General features: G+C 41.4%; 2 protein-coding genes across 3 annotated transcripts in view; one reads left to right on the forward strand and one right to left on the reverse strand.

Annotated features, from left to right (window-relative positions):
- LOC308478729 (uricase-like) overlaps window positions 1–23,021 on the reverse strand; it is a 36,529-nt gene that overhangs the window by 10,755 nt on the left and 2,753 nt on the right. The window lies entirely within an intron of this gene.
- Window positions 4,488–20,868, forward strand: DNASE2B (deoxyribonuclease 2 beta). 2 transcript variants are annotated; one of them, XM_081008772.1, is made up of 6 exons: window positions 4,488–4,770; window positions 8,360–8,537; window positions 13,754–13,835; window positions 15,094–15,255; window positions 17,352–17,552; window positions 18,268–20,868. In XM_081008772.1, exons 2-6 carry the CDS (start codon window positions 8,388–8,390, stop codon window positions 18,645–18,647), a joined length of 975 nt encoding a protein of 324 aa, XP_080864898.1. In that variant the 5' UTR covers window positions 4,488–4,770; window positions 8,360–8,387; the 3' UTR covers window positions 18,648–20,868. The 2 variants fall into 2 exon arrangements, with proteins under 2 accessions (XP_080864898.1, XP_080864897.1); XM_081008771.1 differs by having other exon boundaries at window positions 4,615–4,757.

A 23,021-nucleotide genomic window follows, 5' to 3' on the forward strand; every position in this document is an offset into this window, starting at 1 on the left:
GTGACAGCAGCCAAATTCTCATGGAGGTTGTAATTCAGGGATGAGGAACCTTTTTCATCCCGGGGGCCACATTCCTGGGTAAGTTTCCAGGACCACATGCCAGTGGCAGGCAAAGTAGGCACAGCGACTAAGGTGAATGTTACTTTTGTACGGTAATCTAGTTTCCACACACTTGTCCATCCCTCTCTATCTCCCATCTAAGTCAGCAAGAAACATGATTGGTATACAAAATATATGCCACACTTTCCAGTTCATGTGGGTTCAAGGACATGTTCCAGCAGAACAAAAAAAGTCTAGGAGGGTGCAAAGCATGGCCATTTGAGGGGTGTGATGGAAGGGGGTGTGGCCTGTGGAAGACTTCTGTGGGCCAGTTGCAGGAACCTGGAGGGTCATATTTAGGCTCTGGGTCTGAGGTTCCCCGTTCTTGTTGTAAATCTATGATTGGGCTGTACCACTTAAAACTGAAGGAGGTGGCGTTCATGGAAGTCATCTGGGGAAATTCTACTTGTAGCACCACACCCTACAGAATGTCAAAGGGCACTCAGCCAACGATGGTCTCTTGCCCGTTTACTATGGACAGCCCTTCCCTCTGCCTTTGCGAAGCTGCAACCATCAATTGCTTCAGACATCTTGTAAAGACATATCCCTGGCCCATGTTTTCTCTAGTCCCCGCTTTATGTGTTTGAATCCCCCTAATTACTGTTTTAATCAATTTTTATATGTGCCTATACTTTACCGCCTTTATATTGTGTTTTCATTTTTTCCATTTGTATTTAGTGAAAGATTTTCATGGATAACAAGGGCACCTACAACACCTCTGCTTCCAGTTCATAGAGCCTTTTCTACAGGTCAGCAACATTCGGTATGATGATATTGTCTTTTTATGTTGTGCACCACTTACAGATTGTGCAGTTTATAAATGCTTTTATATAAGGAAGGAAGGAAGAGGAAGGAGGGAAGGCATATCCTGTATTTATAACAACCAACAAAAATGGTGGTTTGATTCCTTGCTAGCCTTCACTAAGCTCAAGCTCAAAATCATATTTGGATTAATTATCCTTTAGCATGACATGCCATATTTACCATCAGGGTGTATGTAAAGTGTGGGTGAATCGCCTTTTCCACAGTTGGGTCAACCTATAGAACTCACTGGCAATAGAAATCCATTGGGCTGCTTCTCAGCCTTCTTCTCATGCACCTGAGATTCTTCATTCATTCATTCACTTATTTCTCAAAGCTTCTCAGAGCTATTTTCAGAACTAGCACACGATAGCCTTATGCAGAATAGGATCTTCCCATAATAGCAGGTGCAAAACCTGCCGACACATCACCTCCATAATAACTATTAAAATGCACATATAGCAACCATTTGAAATGCATGAAACTGAGACGTGGCCATCATACCATATAATCAAGCCTGCCAAATGCATTACAACAAAGACTTAAAAGCAGGTGTGAAGAAAAATTAGCCTGAAACAGAATGACCTCTCACTTCTCTCAAGATGAATCCCCTACCATTCGTCGGTTGGTGCATAAGCAGGTCCTACAAGGGACTTAGTACAATACCATTACAATATGTGGTTGAGATCTCGAATATAAAACCATATAAAACTTTTACACTGCAAAAGTAGGGGATGAAACAGAACCGACATTCGCATACGGTGGTCAGCCAAAAATCCTGGCTGGGGCTCCATTGTAGCCACTTTCCTTCTCAATTTGTCTGAGCAGCTGAACAAGCCAGGATTCAGCACATAGCTTCTCATTACATGCAGATTGAGAAGTCTTCTTCTTCTTCTTCAGAGATCACTCATAGCCAAGTAAGATTGTCTTACATGAATATGGTCTTAACAGTGAGTCCGTAAATGACTGTGGAGGCCAATTCTGGATCTGCACATCCTTCCACAGTGGGGACATAGGTTTCTGGGCAGGAGTTGATCACGGGAGGGTTTGCCTCCCTTTCTCTTAGCTCGTTTCTCCCTTTCGTCCTGAGTTTGTGCTTCTTCAAAGTCCATGACACTTATTGTAGAGGCTATTCTCCAATTGGAGCGCTCACAGGCCAGCGATTCCCAGTTGCTGGTGATTATACTACATTTTTAAAGATTTGCCTTGAGAGCATCTTTAAACCTCTTTTGTTGTCCACCAGCATTACGCTTTCCATTCTTAAGTTTGGAATAGAGTAGTTGCTTTGGAAGACAATAATCAGGCATCCAAACAACATGACCAGTCCAACGAAGTTGATGTTGAAGAATCACTGCTTCGACACTGGTGATCTTTGCTTCTTTCTATATGCTGGCATTAGTTCGCCTGTCTTCCCAAGTGATATGTACAATTTTTCGGAGACACAGTTGATAGAATCCTTCAAGAAGTTGGCATTTATAAGTGGTCCATGTTTCACAAGCATACAGTAAAGTTGGTAGTACAATAGCTTTGTAAACAAGCATTTTGGTTTCCCTGCAATTGAAGTCCTTAAACACTCATCACTTCAATTGGGAGAAAGCTTCACTTGACTGGGAAGTATGGTCAATGTCTTCCAACCAAGCCAGGACATTAAGCAGCCTCTAAACCATATGGCTTTGTATCCTGGCTTTTTGGAAGACAGGAACCATGGTTTCTGGCTTTGCATGTAATGGGAAGCTAAGGTTACGGGCTTCATCCTGGTTCTCCCAAAAAGGGAAGAATGAAGTGTCTGCAAAAGGGGTTGCATACCTTATTCATCCAAGATCTTTGGCTCAGTGTTGCTTGCAATCATGGCTGAAAACTCTAGGCTGATTCACGCACCCAAATCCATCACTCAACGCTAAGTGGTAGCAAGCACTTGTGATCCAACGCAGAAGTCACATATTACCTCACCCCCCAAAAAATACAGTGCCTTCTGTAAGAATGAGTTTGCACATTCAAATATGAGTCATCGAGCATTGAATATCGAAATAATGAGATATCAAAGGGTGGACTGGGCTCTCCAGGAACACCATGAGGTCCTGTCACCCTATGTGCGCTATTGTCAGCAGTGATGCCTTGATATGCTAATGTTTGTTTTTCTTTCCAGGAGTCTCAGACTGAAGACATTGCCTACTTCCTAGCACAGTCAGTCACGCTTTGTTCTGTATGCAAGCATAGAATTAACTCTACTGGAAGGTGAGCTCTAGGAATTTCAAAAGCAAACATGCTTTTTAAAAATAAAATAAGGTGGTCTAATAAAAAGTGTCACATTGCCTACTTTGTGAGCACAAAAAGGGTAAAGGACCCCTGGACAGTTAGGTCCAGTCGAATCTGACTATGGGGTGCGGTGCTCATCCCTGCTTTCAGGCCAAGGGAGCCAGTGTTTGTCTGCAGACAGCTTTCCAGGTCATGTGGCCAGCATGACTAAACAGCTTCTGGAGCAACGGGGCACCGTGACGAAAGCCAGAGTGCACAGAAATGCTGTTTACCTTCCCACTGCAGTGGTACCTATTTATCTACTCACGCTGGTATGCTTTCGAAGTGCTATGTTAGCAGGAGCTGGGACAAAGCAATGGGAGCTCACTCCATCACGGGGATTCAAACTTCTGACCTTATGATCAGCAAGCTCAGGAGGCTCAGTGGTTTAGACCACAGCACCACCCACATCCCTCTGTCAGCTACAAAGCTTTTTGAGTGACCTTGGAGGCTGGTCACTATCTCTCAGCCAAGCCTTCCTCACAGGGCTTTTGCAAGGATAAACAGATGTGGCTAAGATTCCCAGCTCCTAGGGTGAAATTCAGGTTATTAATGTAAAAAAATAAAATAATTTTCAATGCATTTTTGCTTTTCCCTTTCTGCTTCTATGCTCTAAATCAGGGATAGGGAAACGGGTTTGCCCAGTTGATCTCAGAATGGCTTGCAATGGATCAACAAGACCACCTGTCTTCCAACTCTTTAACGTTAGTTACAACTCAGATAATTCGTTAATCAGCTATAAGTGGCACTGGCTTGTTTATTTAAAGTACTGTACTCAGTTTGACCTTCTAGGCCAGTGTTGAATGTTAAATTTGTCACGGGTCTCGCTTTATTATTATTATTATTATTATTATTATTATTATTTACTGCACTCTTCTCCCAAAGAAGTCTGGGAACTGCAGTTTTCTGTTGCAGAACTATAACTCCCAGCAGCCTTAAGCAACAGTTCCTGGGATTACATGGGGGACATCATGTACTGTAAACATGTGTTGGATATGCATTAAATGGATGGTCTGAGTGTGCCCTACATCTCTTTATTTTTTTTCAGATGAAAACTTGAGGATTGGAAAACGAGGATTAGAGTTTTGTGTGAAAAGGCTGAGAGCACTCATTTCTGGTAATGGCGGGGAAATCCTGGACTAAGCATGACCCTTCTTTAATTCTAAGTGTATATCTCTATATACAAACACTTGGTCCCATTGGGTGGATCTTAGAGATCTAGTTAAAAAACGAACGAAAAGGTCGTTCGTTCTCACAAGCCTGCAGTCTGCCCGCTCATACTATATACTATACAGTGAGTGACAGTGTGCCAATTTTTGCTGTGGTAGTTTCACTGCTCTGGCGGCTGACTGTAAAACGAAACTGAATTGAATGGAAGGAGACCAGCGAGCTTCAGATAAGCTTAAATCGTCTTGCCAGCTTCCCCTTTTGCGATCTGCTGATGGAGCCAAGATGACTGTCAGAATTTTATGGAGCATATCTTTGCTGTTCTTTGGTACTGCCCTGCCCCTGTGGGCATCTCAAATTTCCTGCATAAATGATGACGGCAAGCCAGTGGACTGGTAAGTAAAACAGGTGGGTTTGAAGGAAGCCGAGGCAAGTCCATATTGTGTGTGTGTGTGTGTGTGTGTGTGTGTGTATGGGACAACACGAAGCTCCAACACTCAACTCTAAGAGAAAATAATTAGCAAATTAATATCAGAGGCTGTTAAAGTTGCCTTTGAACTATACCTCCAGAAAATGAAATGTAAGCTACTGAAATCTGATTAGTTTTCTGCGCAATTTATGCACATCATCGCATTATGACTAATTGCAAAACAGCCATTGATTCACAGAGGGCTTGTTTCTTTTGATCAAGAGAGAAAATGATTATGCATTACAATTCCAAGCCTCAGGGAAACATGAGCAGTAAGAATAGCACGTATGCCAAACTTGCATCTCATCGTGGAAGTGTTTCTCTTCCTTCTCCCTCCCTCTCTTACCCGGCAGTGCAGGGCTGACGAGGGAGGAGGCAGCAGGTAGCTATTTCATAATGTCTTCATTTCAATCTTGTTCTTCAGAAATATCTCTCGCATAACTATCTTGGGGAGTGAGCTGTCTCCTCGTATGACAGCCTTAGCACGGTGACACAATCTGGATCCCTGAAGCACATCATCTGCTTTGTTAATCAAGGCTCATTTTGCAGCTAGGCATATCAGTATGTGAAAGCTGACAGATAGGAGAAACGAGTTGCTTGTTCTACACCTGTGGAGACGGTACTGTCAACTGGTGCAGAAAGTCTTTCAGCAATGATTGCATGTGCTATTGAAATTCAGTCTCCAACGTTCATTTAAATCTGCTGACTCTAGGTCCACATTTGCAGATCCTTTTTTTTAAAAGACATGTTGTTACTCATACAGAGCCCAACTGGCAATGGGGGGATTTTCCTAACACAGTGGTACCTTGGTTCTCTAACTCCCTGGTACTCAAACAACTTGGAACCCAAACACTGCAAACCCGGAAATAAGTGTTTGCAAACCTTTTTTGGAAGCCAAACATGCTCCATTTTGAGTGTTACGCTTCTGATTTGAGTGCCGCACTTCCGTTTTGAGTGTTACACTGAGGTCTGTTCTGTTGTTACTATTTATTTTGCGTTTTTGTTTTTGCTGCTCTTTTTGTTTTGTTTTTGTGAGTGTGTGGAACCCAGTTCAGCTACTTATTGATTGATTGTGTGACTGCAGTACATTGTTTATTGCTTTCATTTTATGGATCAATGGTCTCGTTAGATAGTAAAATTCATGTTAAATGGCTGTTTTAGGGGTTGTTTTTAAAAGTCTGGAACGGATTAATCCATTTTGCATTACTTTCTATGGGAAAGCTCGCCTTGGTTTTGGAATGCTTTGGTTTTGGAACTGACTTCTGGAACAGATTAATTTTGAGAACCAAGGTACCACTGCACTAATTGAAATATGCAGGGGGTGGGAGTACCAGGATTGCTGTTGGAGAGGGAAGGTTTAACACTAAGCTCCCTGCACACCGCAGTGCCCACCCACCCCCCGGCCTAGTATTTAATATTTGAGAGCTCACAGTCTCATTGCTAACCAGGCATTGTAGTTAGGTTCTCAGCTAAGCTCCACTGACTTTGTGTACATCTATGCAAAGTAGGAGGACGAAACGGCCAAATTTTCTTTCAGTGTGACTTTTAAGTTTTGTAAAAACAAGAACAACCCACCACCACCATCTTGCAAAACAAAACACAATTAAAAATCCCAAGCCAGCTGTTTTAAACTGACAGTATTTATGGCTTCCACATTTGTGTGGTTTGAAGTAACGAGGGGCAGAGCAGAAGTGAAACTCTTGCATGAAAAACTACTGCTCCTTGCAGAAAAGCAAAGGGTGCATTCATTTCTGATGACAACTCTTAGCAGAAAGGTGAAATAAGTTTCAGCAGGTGCATTTCATAACTGCACTAATTATTCATCTGCTTGCATCCTCATTTAAAGCACGAACTATTGTGATGGGACATTGTTGTGATCCGGTAGGGTAGATTAAAAAAGAATGTTTCTCTGAGACCCATGAAAATTACAAGGTGAATTGACACGAACTCATTTTTATATACTGTATAAGAAATTGGTTCTTTAAAAATCTCAGAAATATTTAATGCACAATGTGATCTTGGTAGTTTTTAGTTTGCGTTCACAAAACAGCCTTGCAAATAAGTATACTATATACTAGCCCACACAAAAGTCTAACTCTCCTAACATGCCTAAATGCCCGTGGTATATAATTTTTTTAAAAAACAGCTACTGTAAAGAGTTTCTCTCTGGTCACTTGGAGATGACACTTACTTGCCACAGAACAAACAAGCTGCTATATATAGGCCACTTCTGGCCTAGAAAAGGTTTACTAGACTATTTGCTCATACACATCTGCATTAGGTATTTCTGATGTAGCCTTTAAAAGAAGGTATCTCTGCTTTACAAAAGCAACCTGGTAGCTTGGATGAATTTCTCATTTTCCATAGGTGACCAGTCTAGTGAATATTATGAAGGAGCTGACATAGCTTACTTGTACTCATAGGAGCCAACTCCTAGGGGCTGAAGAGACCTCTCTAAAATATTTAAGGGGGCCAGGCTCCCGCAAAGTTGATGGGCCTTGCCATTCAAATGGTGTGTGCCATGTCTTGTGATGGATTATGTGGGGTGGGGCTTACCTGCCCCACCCCAATATTTTATTAAAGTTGGCTTGTACTTCATATTATATTGAAACAAAGACAACTTTTATTTAGGCAAGTATTAAGTTTGGAAAGATAGGGTGCTTGCTGTCAGCTCTCTCCACTGCTCCCCACTTCCCCCATACTTAGCTGGAGAGACAGCAGCACATGGTTGGGAGATGTTTAGCAAAGACCACACCTTTTCAGCACCCTGATTCTTCTAATAATGCTCAGGTATTTGGGTTCTATTCAGCCAATGCAATTTATTCATCATGGCTAAATTAGTCATGTTGGTTCATTTCAATGGGTCTACTTTGAGTAGAATTTGCATCGAATTCCACCCACAGGGTAATGTTATTCCCAGTGGATCCCAGGTCATTTAATTAAGCAGAGGGGCATTTGGAACTGCATTTCCCTTGCTCTCTGGTGGCAGCTGGCACTTCTGACCTTTCTTGGAGTAATTCAGGAGTGTCTGAGACTTTTGCTGCAGTTAAAGCATCTCACACAAGCCCTCTGTGGTCCCTTCAAGGTCATAATTGGAATCAACTATATATAATAGCATGTAATGAAGGCACAACATAGCTATAATGGCCAGAGCACAACACAATTTTAATCTAACTGCGTGCAAACCAGGATGTCAAAATATAGGTCCGAACTTCCAGGGAAAATATAATTAATAGAAAAATAGGAAATATTGTAAGAACTGGCTTTCAACAGGCATTCAGACCATTAACTTGTCATCTGAATTTTAGCCATTCCCTTTCAAATGCAGTGATATACCTGAAGTTCAAGCAAGGTGCATCTGAAAAACTCATTTCAAGCTGGCGCGTTTACATAATTAGCTACTGACAATTTCCAGAGCTGACCATGTTTGCATCATTAGCTACAATTTGTTTTTAAGGTATAATTTTGATGCATAACAAACCTTTTCTTAAAGCACTCCCTATTTAACCCTACACATTTTTTCCCTAGGTATGTTCTTTACAAATTCCCTAAGCACATGAGTCACGATGTGGCTGGAACTGGGCTGGAATACATGTTTATGGATTCTTTGGCTCTGATTTGGAAACCAAGCAAATATTTCGTCAACATGACAGAAAGTGCTCTGGGGCAAACGCTGCAGCAGCTCTACCAAACGTACAAGTCCGAGGCAAGTGATAACTACAAAAGCAAATGAAGCAGACAGAAAGGCCCTAAAAAAAGTATTGAGGGAAATCTCAGTAAGAGTATTTAGGGCAGGGGTGTGGACCACAAGCAATATACCATATTTTTCGCTCTATAAGACGCACCAGACCACAAGACGCACCTAGTTGTTGGAGGAGGAAAACAAGAAAAAAAATATATTATTAATCTCAGAAGCCAGAACAGCAAGAGGAATCGCTACGCAGTGAAAGCAGCAATCCCTCTTGCTGTTCTGGCTTCTGGGATAGCTGTGCAGCCTGCATTCGCTCCATAAGACGCACACACATTTCCCCTTACTTTTTAGGAGGGAAAAAGTGAGTCTTATAGAGCAAAAAATACGGTATTTACTATAACCATTCTACAACCAACGAGAACCGAGCAAATAAGTTACAAAACAGGAAACACACATAAAAAATATCCATAATACATACTGCAACATTAAAATACACCAGTTAAAATTAACTTGAATCTTCATAATCCACATAGATTCTTGATAAACAGCCAGCAACTTTATTAGCACTTCCTTTTATATGAACTATGTCAAAATCAAAATCCAGAAGAGTGAGACTCCACCTTAAAAGGTTTTGGTTAGAATTTTTTACTCTGTCTAACCAACATAACGGGGAGTGATCTGTTTCGATCGTAAACCATTGACCCCAGAGGTAAGAGCATAATTTATCAAGGGCCTATACTACAGCCAAACACTCCTTCTCAACCGCAGCGTAATTGCGTTCTCTGGGCAATAACTTCTTACTGGTAAATACAACAGGACGTAGTTCACCTTCAACATCTTGTTGAAGCAGGACGGCACTAAGACCAGCTTCTGAAGCGTCAATCTGAACTATGAAAGGCTTATTTTGATCAGGTGCCGTTAACAACTGAGACTGCAGCAAAGCTTGCTTTAAGGCATTAAAAGCCTTAAAGGAGATATCGTTCCATACAATTGTCAGGTTGATATTTTTAACACAAATCAGCAAGTGGTATTGCAAAGTCAGTAATGAATCACCTATAAAACCCAATTAAGCCTAGGAAAGACAGGATTTGACATTTGGCCTTAGGTACTGACCAATCCTGAATACTTTGGGCTTTAGCCTCTAAAGGCTTAATATGACCTCTCCCCACAAGGTGTCCAAGATATCCCACCTCTCCTCAGGCAGATTGGCACTTCGAAACATTTGAAATTAGACTGGCATGTTGAATCTTGACCAAAACACTCTGTGCATGCTTCAAATGATCATCCCAGGAGTTACTAAAGACTGCAATATCATCTAAATAGGCACAAGCAAAGTTAGACATGCCATTGAGCAGAGAATTAATCAAGTCCCAGGAGCATTCCATAATCCAAAAGGCATGTTAATGAACTCATACAAGCCCATATGTGTAATAAATGCTGATTCAAAAGGTGTATCTTGATCCATATTAATTTGCCAATATCCTTGCCGTAGTCTGTGGCACTATCAACTGTCTTCTTGGCTCACACTCTGGGGCAGATTTCTTTGGAAAGAATTGTCTATAAAGCAACTCTTTCTCCCGCACTTCTACATACTTCCAAAGTTGGGTCCTTTCTTAAAGTCACAATCATGAAGGGGTGAAGGAGAAGGAGAACTCATGGTATTCTCACCAGACTTTGCCAAAGAAATTTCTGTTGACTCACAACCTTCATCAAACTGATTTGCATTTCCAGTGACAGTCTCCTCAACACATTGGCTAGCCAGCCTTTCTCAACCTGTGGGTCCCCAGACGTTGTTGAACTACAACTCCCATCAGCCCTAGCTAGCAACAACATCTGGGGACCCACAGGTTGAGAACCACTGGGCTAGACGATTCACTAGCCTGCTGAGCTAAATGCTGTCTAAAATGAGATTGTTGTCTATAAGGCAAGGTGTAAACATACCATTTTCATGTGCTAAAACTGGTAAGGACACTTTAAAATCTTTGTATTCACAATCCACCTGGGCTAGACTGGTTTTTACTGCTTGGCCCCCATAGGGAGTTACAATCAACTCTTTACCTCTTTACCTGAAGGAGCAGGAGCACAGCTTGGGAGTCATTTTGAACTCACAGCTCTCCAATGGAGGCACAGATCAATTCTATGTCCAGGGCAGCTGTCACCAGCTCCATCTGGTACGCAGGCTGAGATCCTATCTGCCCGTGGACTGTCTCGCCAGAGTGGTGCATGCTCTAGTTATCTCCTGCTTGGATTACTGCAATGCGCTCTACGTGGGGCTACCTTTGAAGGTGACCTGGAAACCACAACTAATCCAGAATGGCCTCGGCCCAGTATACCTGAAGGAGCGACTCCACCCCCATCGTTCAACCCAGATACTGAGATCCAGCACTGAGGGCCTTCTGGGGGTTCCCTCACTGTGAGAAGCGAAGTTACAGGGAACCAGGCAGAGGGCCTTCTCAGTAGTGGCGCCCGCCCTGTGTAACATCCTCCCATCAAATGTCAAGGAAATAAACAACTATCTGACTTTTAGAAGACATCTGAAGGCAGTCCTGTTTAGGGAAGTTTTTAATGACTGATGTTTTAATGTATTTTTAATCTTTTGTTGGAAGCCACCCAGAGTGGCTGGGGAAACCCAGCCAGATGGGTGGGGTATAAATAATAATAATAATAATAATAATAATAATAATAATAATAGTTTATTATTAACCTTCTAAAATTTGGCCAGGTTGTAATAGCCTCTTGGATGCTGAGGTAATATCAGCCCCTGTGTCCCATAACCCAACTAATAAGAAGTTATTAATTTTAATTTCCTCACTGAATTGCACCTGAGCCCATCTAGATTTACGTGGGTCAATTAATGCCATTCTCACAGTCTGTTGAACCGCATTCAACGCCTCTTCTGATGAACCATTTTCTGTTGAAGCACCTCTCCCCCAAAATGGAAATGTGACACACCCACACACGGTCAAAAGAGGACATATTTTTGCATAAGTTGTTCACATGCTAATTTACAGGTTATAGGTGCTAATTTAGAAATGATTGTAAAATAGAAATAGAAACGCAATATCTCACCGTAGTAGAGAAGAGTGTCCTTAAGTGACCTGTGTGCCTCTACTCCATCCTTGAAGTTCATTGCTGGACAACCAGATGGTCATTCAGTAGATGATGACCAAACAGAGGGTTGTCCTCTGAAATTGGTGCATATGGGTACCCTAGGTACTGTATAAGGGTGACTTGAGTGGCCATAGAAAAAAAACACCACACAGGTGAGTCCTCATTAGGGATTGCCAAATTTGTCCATTTTAGTTTCTCATCTTAAATCCTTCATTCATCATGTTTTTCTATCTTAAATTCAGTTCTCGGGATTTCTGCAGCAATTGGCGCACGCGGAGGGAGAGGAATTAAACCCTCGTGAAAATTTGTCAATTTTTTTTGGTACAGATTTCTCCTAATAAACTTATTTTTGTATGCCATTTTGACAAATATGCACATTTTTTGCAAGCAGTTTCCCCAAATATTTTTTGTATGTATGCATCTAATGAACATTCTCCCATAATACGTATGCATTGTTTGGTTGGAGAACTGTACTGGAAAAATTGTAGAAGTGCAAATTTTGAAGAATAACTCTGTTTTGGTTTGTGCATTGACTCGAGAAGTGCAAATTAGTTAGTGTTACATTAAAACACAAGCAAAACTGAATCCCCCCCCCCTTTAGTCTTCATATTTTTTAGATTCTTTAGGAGACCTTTTGCTATGAAAGAGCACTGAGAAGGCTAGGTTTGTGGTTGTCCTCCCAGAAACCTATGTCTACAGGCATTTAGCTATAGTATACCAGGTTTCTTTTTAATAATTAACAGGAAGGATTAGCATCACAGCTAATTTCCACTTTGTTTCGTCCCAAATCTGTGAGTGCTACTAAACCCTGAAACACACAGATGCACACACAAGTATCCATGTGTCAAAAAGAAGCTTTTCCTCTGGTCGAAATAGAAAAATTCCTTCCTGTAGCACCTTAAAGACCAACTAAGTTAGTTCTTGGTATAAGCTTTCGTGTGCAAGCACACTTCTTCAGATACACAGATAAACTTTTCCTCTGGTGTGTTGGGTGTGAGACAGAGAATTCACTCATCTTGGGGAGAATGCTGTCTGAAATGCTTAATGCAACTATGCTTGTTTCTCTAGCTTGGTAACTTTCTCAAAGAGCCAGGTGCAAGCTCTCTTTTGATTATCATAGGCAATGATTCTGCAAAATGTAAAGTCAGACAGACTACTAACTTGGTCTTTTGATGTGCACTTTGTTGAATGAGTTAATTTTCTTATCTGTTCTGATTTCAAGAACCGAATCTATGATTTTTTAAAAAGTGACCAATAAGCTATTAAATTTGCATTCTCTTAGGAGCTGTTTTCTAAATAGTGTGTATATTTAAATACGTAGTTAATGATTGATTGTTAGTATTCATTACAAATAACATCTTTTATTAAGAGTTTTTAATTATATTGAAATAAGTAGGCATTAATATATATTTTAAAAAGTTGGCCAGACTGCCAAGATTGTATTAGCTTCTTGCCATCTTTCCAGCAGCTACATTTAAATACAATTAAGTTTTTTTAAAACTAGAGCTATGCATCCACTTATAACACACAGGAGAAAATGCAATGTGAAAAGTTCACTCTGTACAAAGGGTAATTTTGTAGGAGGGTAATTTTAATAACATAGGCTATGGGCCAATGTGACTGCTCGCTAGGGGTGTAAGAATTTCTGCTTCAATTTCTGTTTTCTTTGATATTTCCCAGCATTGAGAGCCAGTGTGGTGCAGTGGTTAAGAGCGGTAGTCTCGTTATCTGGGGAACCGGGTTCGCGTCTCCGCTCCTCCACATGCAGCTGCTGGGTGACCTTGGGCTAGTCACACTTCTCTGAAGTCTCTCAGCCCCACTCACCTCACAGAGTGTTTGTTGCGGGGGAGGAAGGGAAAGGAGAATGTTAGCCGCTTTGAGACTCCTTCGGGTAGTGATAAAGCAGGATATCAAAGCCAAACTCTTCTTCTTCTTCTTCATCCCTACTTTTTACAGCACTAGAGGTGATTTAAAGCTGTGTATCTAGATTATGCCTTTGGCTTCAGACCAGTGGCGAAGGACCCTCTTGTTTCAATGATAAGGAGAGTGTTGCTTTTTAGAATCATGTTTCCTTAAATAACATATTTAATAGACTGGTGTCTGTTTGTCTGTCTGTTTAGGAAAACAGCACTGCCTATGTGATATATAATGATGGACCACCTAACAAAATGAATTACAGCTGGACACATGGACATTCTAAAGGTATTATCAAGTGACTTTGGGGCCTGTTTCCACCTGCTACAGATGAGTATGGGTCCAGAAAACCACACAATGCCCTGCACAACCTTCCTTGCTATGTGAGGGAGTTGAAGTGGGAAAGCAGTGTAATGGCCATTCTGAATGGGAAAGCACTTTCAAGGATGAAAACCTTCATCTCTACCACCCAAAAAATTATAAAAATTATATTCTTCTATTTTGTTCAACCTCCTGAACAAAATAGAAGAATATAAGCAAATGATTTGGTCATACTAAATGGGTAGGTGATCGATATCGCCCGAATATGAAATATGAATTTCTGGGCAGAGAGGGACTTCTGCACCCTCGTATCTGGGTGACCCCAGAGCAGAACTTGCCATCCATATGCCATTCTGGCGCTGAACTCTTTTGGGAAGCTGTTTGGCGGTAGCAGAAAGTTAAGTGTGCAGAATTTGGCAATCTGAACCTACACTGAGGAAATGGCTATTTCCCCACAGATTTAGTCTTGATGACTCCACGTCTAATTGCTCTATATCTAGCAACCCACATTTCTCCACATTTAAAAGGTCACACAAATCCTCCCCTTAAGGCACATGCTGAAATGCTTTCTGCAGTGAGGAAAGAAGATTTTTTAAAAAAACTATTCTAGAGAGGGATAATCAACTTCTGCAAAGTCATACGCTGGGATCTTGGCACCTGAAGGCCAAACTAGTCACAAAATGTGGAGAAATCCATGATTACAATGGCCAGTAGGCTGTTGCGGGTAGATTTTCAACTAATTAGTAGCTTCAACTATCAGGAGAGTAGCCCTTGGGAAGAAGGTGTTTAATGCATTCCTCTTTGAAGTTTTCTTGCTATTAGCTTTGGCCAGAAGTACAGGAGGAAAGGGTTAAGCACCCCTTTCCCCATTGGCCACTTCCCCAGTTAGAGATCCTGGTTGCTGAACTTTCACATCATGTCTAGTTTGACCCCAGAACTTTCAGGATCTGCTGAGAAAATGAGTGAGTTGCTGATCATGTACCCTTTTTCTAGGCAGACACTGTCACCGTTGACTGTGTGGAAGACATGTATGAGGCTGTGCTGGGTGAATAGAAGGATCCCGTGCTGGGAAAAGTGATTCCAAGCTACATTCCTGTGTATTAGTCAGACCATTAAATTATTTAACTGGGATAATGCAAATGGAGGGAGGCTTTTGACTTTTATGTTCACGAAAATTCCCACGATGACACAATTCCTTGCATTTTTCTTCCTTTATTAATGACAGGGTTTTTGCTCTTGGACCAGTCCCAAGGTTTCTGGGTTATACACAGTATTCCCGAATTCCCTCCATTTCCCGAGGACGGCTATGGATATCCACGCACGGGAAAGTACAATGGACAGATAGCAATCTGCATAACATTCCAATATGAGCAGTTTGCGGAAATAGGTAATGATAGCTTACTGTCTAGAAAGTGAGCGCAAACATGTCTAGATGAGTTTCTGGCTGCCGGTGTTTGTTACCTTAGATGTGTCTTATGTATGTATGGCTTGTTTTGAAACTTACAGGTCGGTCATCTTAAATCATAATTGGTAGCACTTCAAGTTTTGAATCAAGAATGTGAAACTTGCTAAGTGCCAAGGCTCATGTGCCGACACACATTGACCGCAGGCCTCAACGAATTTGGCATACCATTTTCATGCATGTGGCAAATTATAATTGTTAGCTGGGCATGCTGACTTGGAAGTAAGTCCCATTATATCAAATGGGCCTTGTCCCCTAGGAAGAGCTTTTGGAATGGCAGTCTGAATCTCAGGTCCAATGAAAAGAGTTACAAAATGGTTGTTCTAGGGCTGGAAAAAGTTTACAAAGGCTTAACGCTAAGAGCAATAATTGCTGTATGTCCAGAAATATAGATCTATTCAATGGTTGTGATTCATAGAATTGTACAGTTAGAAGGCACCCTGAGCATCATCTAGTCCAATCCGCTGCAAAGCAGAAATATACAGTTGACCTATACGGGGATCAAACCTGCAACCTTGGCATTATCAGTACCACGTTCTAACCAACTGAGTTATCCAGGCATAAGAACAAAGGGACACCCGGATATAAGGATGTAAGTCGAAGCACGCATATTAAGTGTCCCAGAAATGGAATGTTTTGCAACTGAATGTGTTTAGAGTTCAGAGATAAGCCGTTACCTTGATTTTTGAAGGACTAATGTGACTAATACACATCTGAACTGTAAGTGTGAGATTAAGGCTGCAATCCTAAAAGTTCAAGTATTGCCTTTTCTCTCAACTCAAAAACATATTCAGCTACAAAGAAACAGATTTCAGCAACGTAGCCACACTTAATATGTTTGCTTACGATTGCAACCTTTATCACAAACATTGAAATCATATGCGTTTCTGTTACATTGTTTTTGGCTTTAGGGACATAGACCTATTGCTCATTGGGTTTTCAAACTAGCCTTGGCAACCATAAAAGCTAGAACCTTTTTCAAGTCCCAGAGCAGCCATTGCAACACCGTTTTCTTATTTCCAGCATGCATGCATGCGTGCAGTTACTTTAAAAGGTGACTTTTTGAAAGGAAAGTTTTTCAGTGTTTTATATTTGCTGCTTCTCAATTCTGCATGGAATAAGGTGCATTTCTGCAAATCTAAGGTGTCTGTCTCAAACTGTTAACAGTTTTCCACTCAGATTCCTAAGTATGGAGATGTTATATTATTATTGTTATCATATAGATACCTACTGAGAAGTGAATAAGACTTACTCCCAGGTCAGTGTGTATGGAATTGCAGCTCAAAATTTGGTCTACATCTTTTCCAAGTTTATTCTGAATGAACATGCCTATGATTGGGCAACACAATCACCTGATCCTGGGTGAAGCACAGACCAGAAGCAGGATTTATGGCTAAAGATGAACCATATCTGCTCAAAGACTCTCAAGAGCATCAACTTTCACACAAGCACTAAGCAGGGGATGAGGAGAAATTTCCTTGATGTACCTGGGACAATGTCAGGGGAGAGGTCCATGTTGACATTTCTGCTAGGAGAGGTATAAGACTATGCTAGCTGTATGGGTTGCATGATCACACGAATCCGCTGTGCACAGGAACAAGGAATCAGTGGGCTGAAACTAGTGTTCACCCATGGAATATGATATGTTTATTTAAGTCTGCAAAGGATACATGATTGATTATACCCTTCTCTCAGTTTGCACCATGTTTTCGGTGCATTGAAGTGTATGGAGTGGAAAAAAGGAAAGACAAGGGAACAATAAGACAAATAACGTAGTTTTTGGCAGAGGACGAACTGCAGCAATGTGGAAACAGTGCTGCATGCAAAAATGTAAAGCAGAAAACAATTCCTTCTAGAAACTCAGGAATCAGATGGGTGTGTAATAGATCCTGCCTACCTCCTCTCACAAAAATTGCTTGTACCAATGCTGCTTACATATGTTCTTCAAAACTAGGACAGCATTTAGCACTTTCCCTGATTTTTTCTTTTAAACATAGCTTTTGTTTTTCCATTTTCTTCAGATAAACAATTGTTATTCTACAACCCAAATGTCTACAACTGTTCCATCCCAAAGCTCTTTCAAGCAGAGCTCCTCAACTTGCAAACAATGTGTGCAGGAGCCCAACTGCCTTCAGTTCCTTCAAATCAAAGCCTTGTCAAGCTTCAGTCAGCCCAGGGAGAAATTCTATTCAACTTTGCTAAAACACAGTATGATCACGAAGGTAAGAATATCTATCATGAAGTTATTACTTTTGTGGAAATGGGGGAGGAGGGGGCTTTGAGGGGATTCGTGACAGGAAACCTGATGCATCAACTACTGGAGGTCTTAGACACACTTAGCAGTATATCTATATATTTGCATATCCGTAATAACAAAGGGATGGATAATAATTCACCTCCCGTTGAGGGCAGAAAAATTGTGATAATGGCAATGAGGATGCAACCCAAACTCTGAACACTGAAACACCTCAATCAAAACTGAAAACCCGGCCCCTTAATCATTACAAACATCTAGGGGTCCTTCAAAAAATGTAATTCCCTCTAACAGGAAACTCCAGGGTCCCCTTGCGGACAAGACTGGAGCCACTGAGAATAAAACGGAACGAAACAAAATGAAATTGAAACCAAAGTGGGGTGGGGGTGACCTTTCTTCAAACTAGCCTAATGAGTACTGAGCATGCCCAATTCTCACAGAAAGCCATAAGATACTGAATGTCAGCTGAAGAAGAAAAAGAGACAGAGAAGCAGAGAGAGTTTATTTGCCACTTAAAAACTACAAAGCCATGCTGGATCAGACCAGAGGCCTGCCTAGTCCAGCATTCTCTTCCCTCAGTGGCAAACTAAAATGAAGTATACAAACATTAGCCCTAATGGAGTCAATTTAAGAAGCAAAGCCAATGATAATTTCTCATTTGCCCCCAACCCCTGATTTGCCAGATATCTACATAGCCTGGATGGCTCAGAAACTGCAAACAAACTTCCTGGTGGAATCCTGGCAGCGCAAGGGACACCGACTGCTCTCCAACTGCTCCCTTCCTTACCACGTCTACAATGTAAACCTTGTTGGCACACCATGGAACTCCTCATTCTCATCCTATTACGACCATTCTAAGTGGTGCGTTTCTTCACGGCCTGCAGACCGATGGACATGTGTCGGAGACCTAAATTATTCCCCTCAACAGGCTAAGAGAAGTGGTGGCTTCGTTTGCACCCAGAATCAGCATATTTACATGGCTTTCAGGGTGCTGGTTCTCCATTATTATGATTGCCGTGAGTTTCAGGAATTTACACATGCAGCACAGACCTCTGGCCTCTAGGTCCTTCCTGAAAAGTGCAATTTTCCCTTCTTTCTTAAGAAATGTTTCTGGTCCTCATGGCTTTGGAGAAACAAAAAGAGGCTTGGGCATGATTTCAGGAAACAGGATGGTTCATCGTGCCTGACCTGGAAGATCATATCTACTTTCTTTTTTTACTCCTACATTCTCCAGTCTTTTCTAAGGACTTTGTATTCTGTAAAATCCCCTAATATCAGAATTACAGATATTATGTAACTGCAAGCAGGCCTGCATGATTTAGGTAATTGGTTCTTAGCGTAAAATTGGAGGGATACTGTTAGTGAAGCATGTGGGCTTCCTTGGTATATAATTTGGGTTTGTTTTTAAGCTTGAAGTGACTAAAAACACAGGTTGGGTTCATGAACCTATCATGCCTACCAGTTATGTAAAAAAAAAGGAGGACAGCATTGTTTTAAGTGCAGTTTCAGAACTGCTTCTCACTCCTGAAAGAGAAAACCCGCTGAATAGGAAAGGGGGATAAAATTTGATTCAGTTTGCATTTAAAGGCCAAACTACCACATCCACACTTCCTGAAACAATACGAAAACTGAAACACAGCCATCTTTTGCAATTAGTAAGCGCCTGGATTTTGCAACACAGTTTCCCAGCCATATACTAGTGGGGGTGGGGAACGTACATGAATGCTTTATATCTGGCAAAATTACTTTGCAAAAATGTATGTATTCAGAGAAATCTACACTGAGGTGCTGATGAATTTTCAGGGTATATATATATGTATATGTATATGTATATGTATATGTATATGTATATGTATATCACAAACCGATGTGGAGATGTAGAAAACTGAATTTATATTGGAAAAATAAGAAACTGAGAGTGCTCAGAATTAACAGATTCTTCCACCCTTAAAGTGTATTTTAAAGGGGAATGTGGCCTAGTACCTATACTTAATAGTTCTTTTGTACCTGGGTCTTAGTACCCGTATTCTCAAGATGACTGAGGGGACCAAACGCAATGTCTTGAGGTAACATATGTGACGTCGCATGGAGCCAGGGGAGCGGGGCCAAACACCTTCTGAACACTGAGGGGGGCCAGACCCCTAAAAAACCAGGGTTGTGAAAGTACCTCAGCCCCTAAGAGCTGGTGCATGGTACCCCATATGATTTAGCAAAATGTTTTCTCAGTCTGGATGTTTGTCATCAATCAGAAGCAGGGCTTTTTCAGTGGTTTCCCCCGCAAATGATGGAATTATCTCCCCCTATAGGTCAAATTGGCACATTCTGGCCCTCTTCTGCTTTCTCGTCTGCTGTTTCCTCTTCTGCTTTCTCTTGTTGTGTAGTGTTAGTTGCAGCTTTCAAAGTAATTGTTGTTTTGACTGATATTACAACTGCTTTGTTATGATTATTGCGAGACACTTTATGAGCCACTAGGGTTGAAAAGCGATTTTTTAAAATCCAAACCAATAACGAAGATTGTAAGCCTATCTATACCTACTTAGCTGGGAGTAAGACTCATTAGATGTCTGATCAGGCGGGTAAAGGATTGCACTGAAAGAATCAGCACTCAGAAGATCTAGGTTCAACCAAGTCAACAGTTTGGGCTTCTGCTTCTAATATTGCAAATCACAAAGTATTAAGATGCCTGTAAATTTGGGTTAGCATATCCCCTGCAGCTGTGTCATGGATAAACTTGGGTTCCAATAGTTGCGCTGTACAGCATGTGCATGAATTAATTTCCTCTTGACAATGTCTCTACTTGGCGGGGGCAGGGGTGCTGGCAGGGTGGGAGAGAGGGAATTACAACAAAGTTGCACTCAGCAACTGCAAGGATTGAGCAAAGGCTTCCTCTTCCACTTTCAGAAATATTAAAGCAAGAGCAGAAAAGCATATCAGGAAGTTTTTAAGCTGAAGGTCTTCTTTGTATTGAGAGGTGGGATATCAGGGCTTATAACCACATCCCTGTATAATGTCCATATCCCTGTATAATGGGAAAGTATGGGTGGTTACTCTTGCTTCCCAATTAGTGATGAGGAAGATGATTCAATTCAGTTTGCATTGAAAGGCGATCCTGTCATTATCACATTTTCAGAAACATCCACTCTTTCTGAAATGCGAGAACTTAAACGCAGCCTGATCTTTGCACTGGAAGTTGGTTTTGGTAAACCACTCAGAAGCTTTCTTATAATCAAGTGGCATATATACGTTTTGTTAAATAAATTTTAAAAAAGATTGATCCTTTGGCATTTTGGTTGCATTTGTGTCTTATTGGTTTCAAACTTGGGAACTGCTAAGAGGACAAGCTTCAGTATGTGACGGTGATTGCTCTTTCCTTGGAGAAGCTGGTGGATGACTAATTGCAACCGTGATTAAGGTCCAGATCGTAGCTCCAAACTGGCTTCCGCAAAGAACAAAGCTTGGAGAGACAGGGTGAAAGGGATGAAATATTTGTTCCTAGAGTCAAGCAGCACATACAAACAGCTAACCTGAAGATTTGGTCAAAAACCTGGATGGAAATAAGCACTTTAGATAGGTTACGTTGACTCAAGCTAAGGTCACCAGGAGGCAACCCAGAGAATATTTGCCCTGTTGCAGGGAGGGCAGACAAGACCATAGGGGGAAGAACAGCAGCCTCACCTTCTGTTTGATCTGCATCTTTAAAGGTGGCTTCACGTTTTCCAATTGCAACGTGGCAGCCCCCACCCCAACTGAATCAGAGCAATGAACAAAGTAGACCATTGCAATAAAACAAAGGCTAGTAATTAGTAAAGATCTGAAGGCAGCGCTCTTGTTTGTTGCGCAATGTGTTTCAGAATAAATGCATCCTTGCCATAACTGTAAGTGGCAGGGAAGGAGGAGTCTGGCAGAATTCCTGCTTCCTCATTCACACCAGACTAATCTTGGCAAATTTTGAATAGGACGTGTAGCAAAAAGGCACAACTGAAGAGAACTTCTTGCCACTGCAAGTAGGCAGGTTATTTTGTCCACCCGTTTGGTTCCCTCTCTGGCAGTAGGCATTTAAGCAATGTCTTTCAGGAAAACAAAAAAGCAGCATCTGCACCCCTAATCCAACACACCAGCAGATGTTGGGCTTTTTGCTGTCTGTGATATATCCTCCTCTACAAACCAAAGAACATCTGCTTAAGAGTCTAGTGCTGCCACACTGGGTTAACTGTAGAATACAGTAGTACCTCTGGATGTGAATGGGATCCGTTCCAGAGCCCCGTTCGCATCCTGAGCAGAATGCAACCCACGTCTGCATGTGTTCGTGGGTTGTGATTCGCCGCTTCTGCACATGCGCATGGCATCATTTTGAGCGTCTGCGCATGTGCAAACGGTGAAACCCAGAAGTAACCCATTCCATTACTTCCGGGTCGCCGCGGAACGCAACCTGAAAACGCTCAACCTGAAGCGTATTTAACCCGAGGTATGACTATATTGCAAAGCAATGTCAACCATTCTCAGAATGACTACTACAAACAAGCATACAAAGCTAGATTTTCAAGGAAAAACTCATACCATATGCACAGTTTAAGAACTAAATTTCTGGTTAAGGTTGCAATTTTCAGAAAATGTTCCTGGCAGTAGATTCCCCCTGGCATGAGGACTAGGCTGTTAGGAGCTATAAATGACAATTGTGTGGTGTAATAAATTATTAGATTTACTTCTGGGATAATCCCTTTCCTGCCTGTCATGACAATCCCTGCTTCAGCCATAAACTCAGTGCATGATGTTGGACTGAGTTTGGACATTGTGATAAACAATGGTCTATCATGATGGAAATTAATCTAGTCTCTCTAGGACTCAGACACCCTCCTTCTCTGATCAGGCCATACAGAATTTAGGAGCATTTGTTTCCATTTTTGATTAGCCACAGTTTGTCCTATTGTTTAGCCTTGACAAACTGTGTTGTTGTTGCTTTCTTATCTTGAAACAAGACAGCTTCAAACCATCGTTTATGAAGGTGGGTTTAAATTAACCACAGTATAGGGTTTGGAAGTGGCCACGCACAAAACTGCTGTTCTGCTGTACTTGGTCAATCTGTCTATCTCTTAAAATAAAACCTGTAATACATGTTTCTTACAACTGATAACTTACCACTTTTACTGCAGCTTATACCTACACTTTTGAAACCAACACGCAGGTGAGGGTTCTATCAACATTTTATGCTGTAAAATTTGGAAGACTTACTGGAATTTTAAACAGCAAAAGGGGTGAGGAATTGGGCTTCGGCAAAGATTCCCCACATCTGGAAACTGTATTTACACAGAGGCCTTTCTCTTGCAGAGACCAGGTGAGACCGAGGACTGAATATGGTTCTACAAGTTTAGAAAATTACTAGATATTTCACAGGCACACCCTACATTCCAAAATCCATTTCATTTGAGGGCAACTCTTT

The sequence above is a fragment of the Podarcis pityusensis genome (assembly GCF_964106645.2).
Source record: "Podarcis pityusensis genome assembly, chromosome: 6".
NCBI lineage: Eukaryota > Metazoa > Chordata > Lepidosauria > Squamata > Lacertidae > Podarcis > Podarcis pityusensis.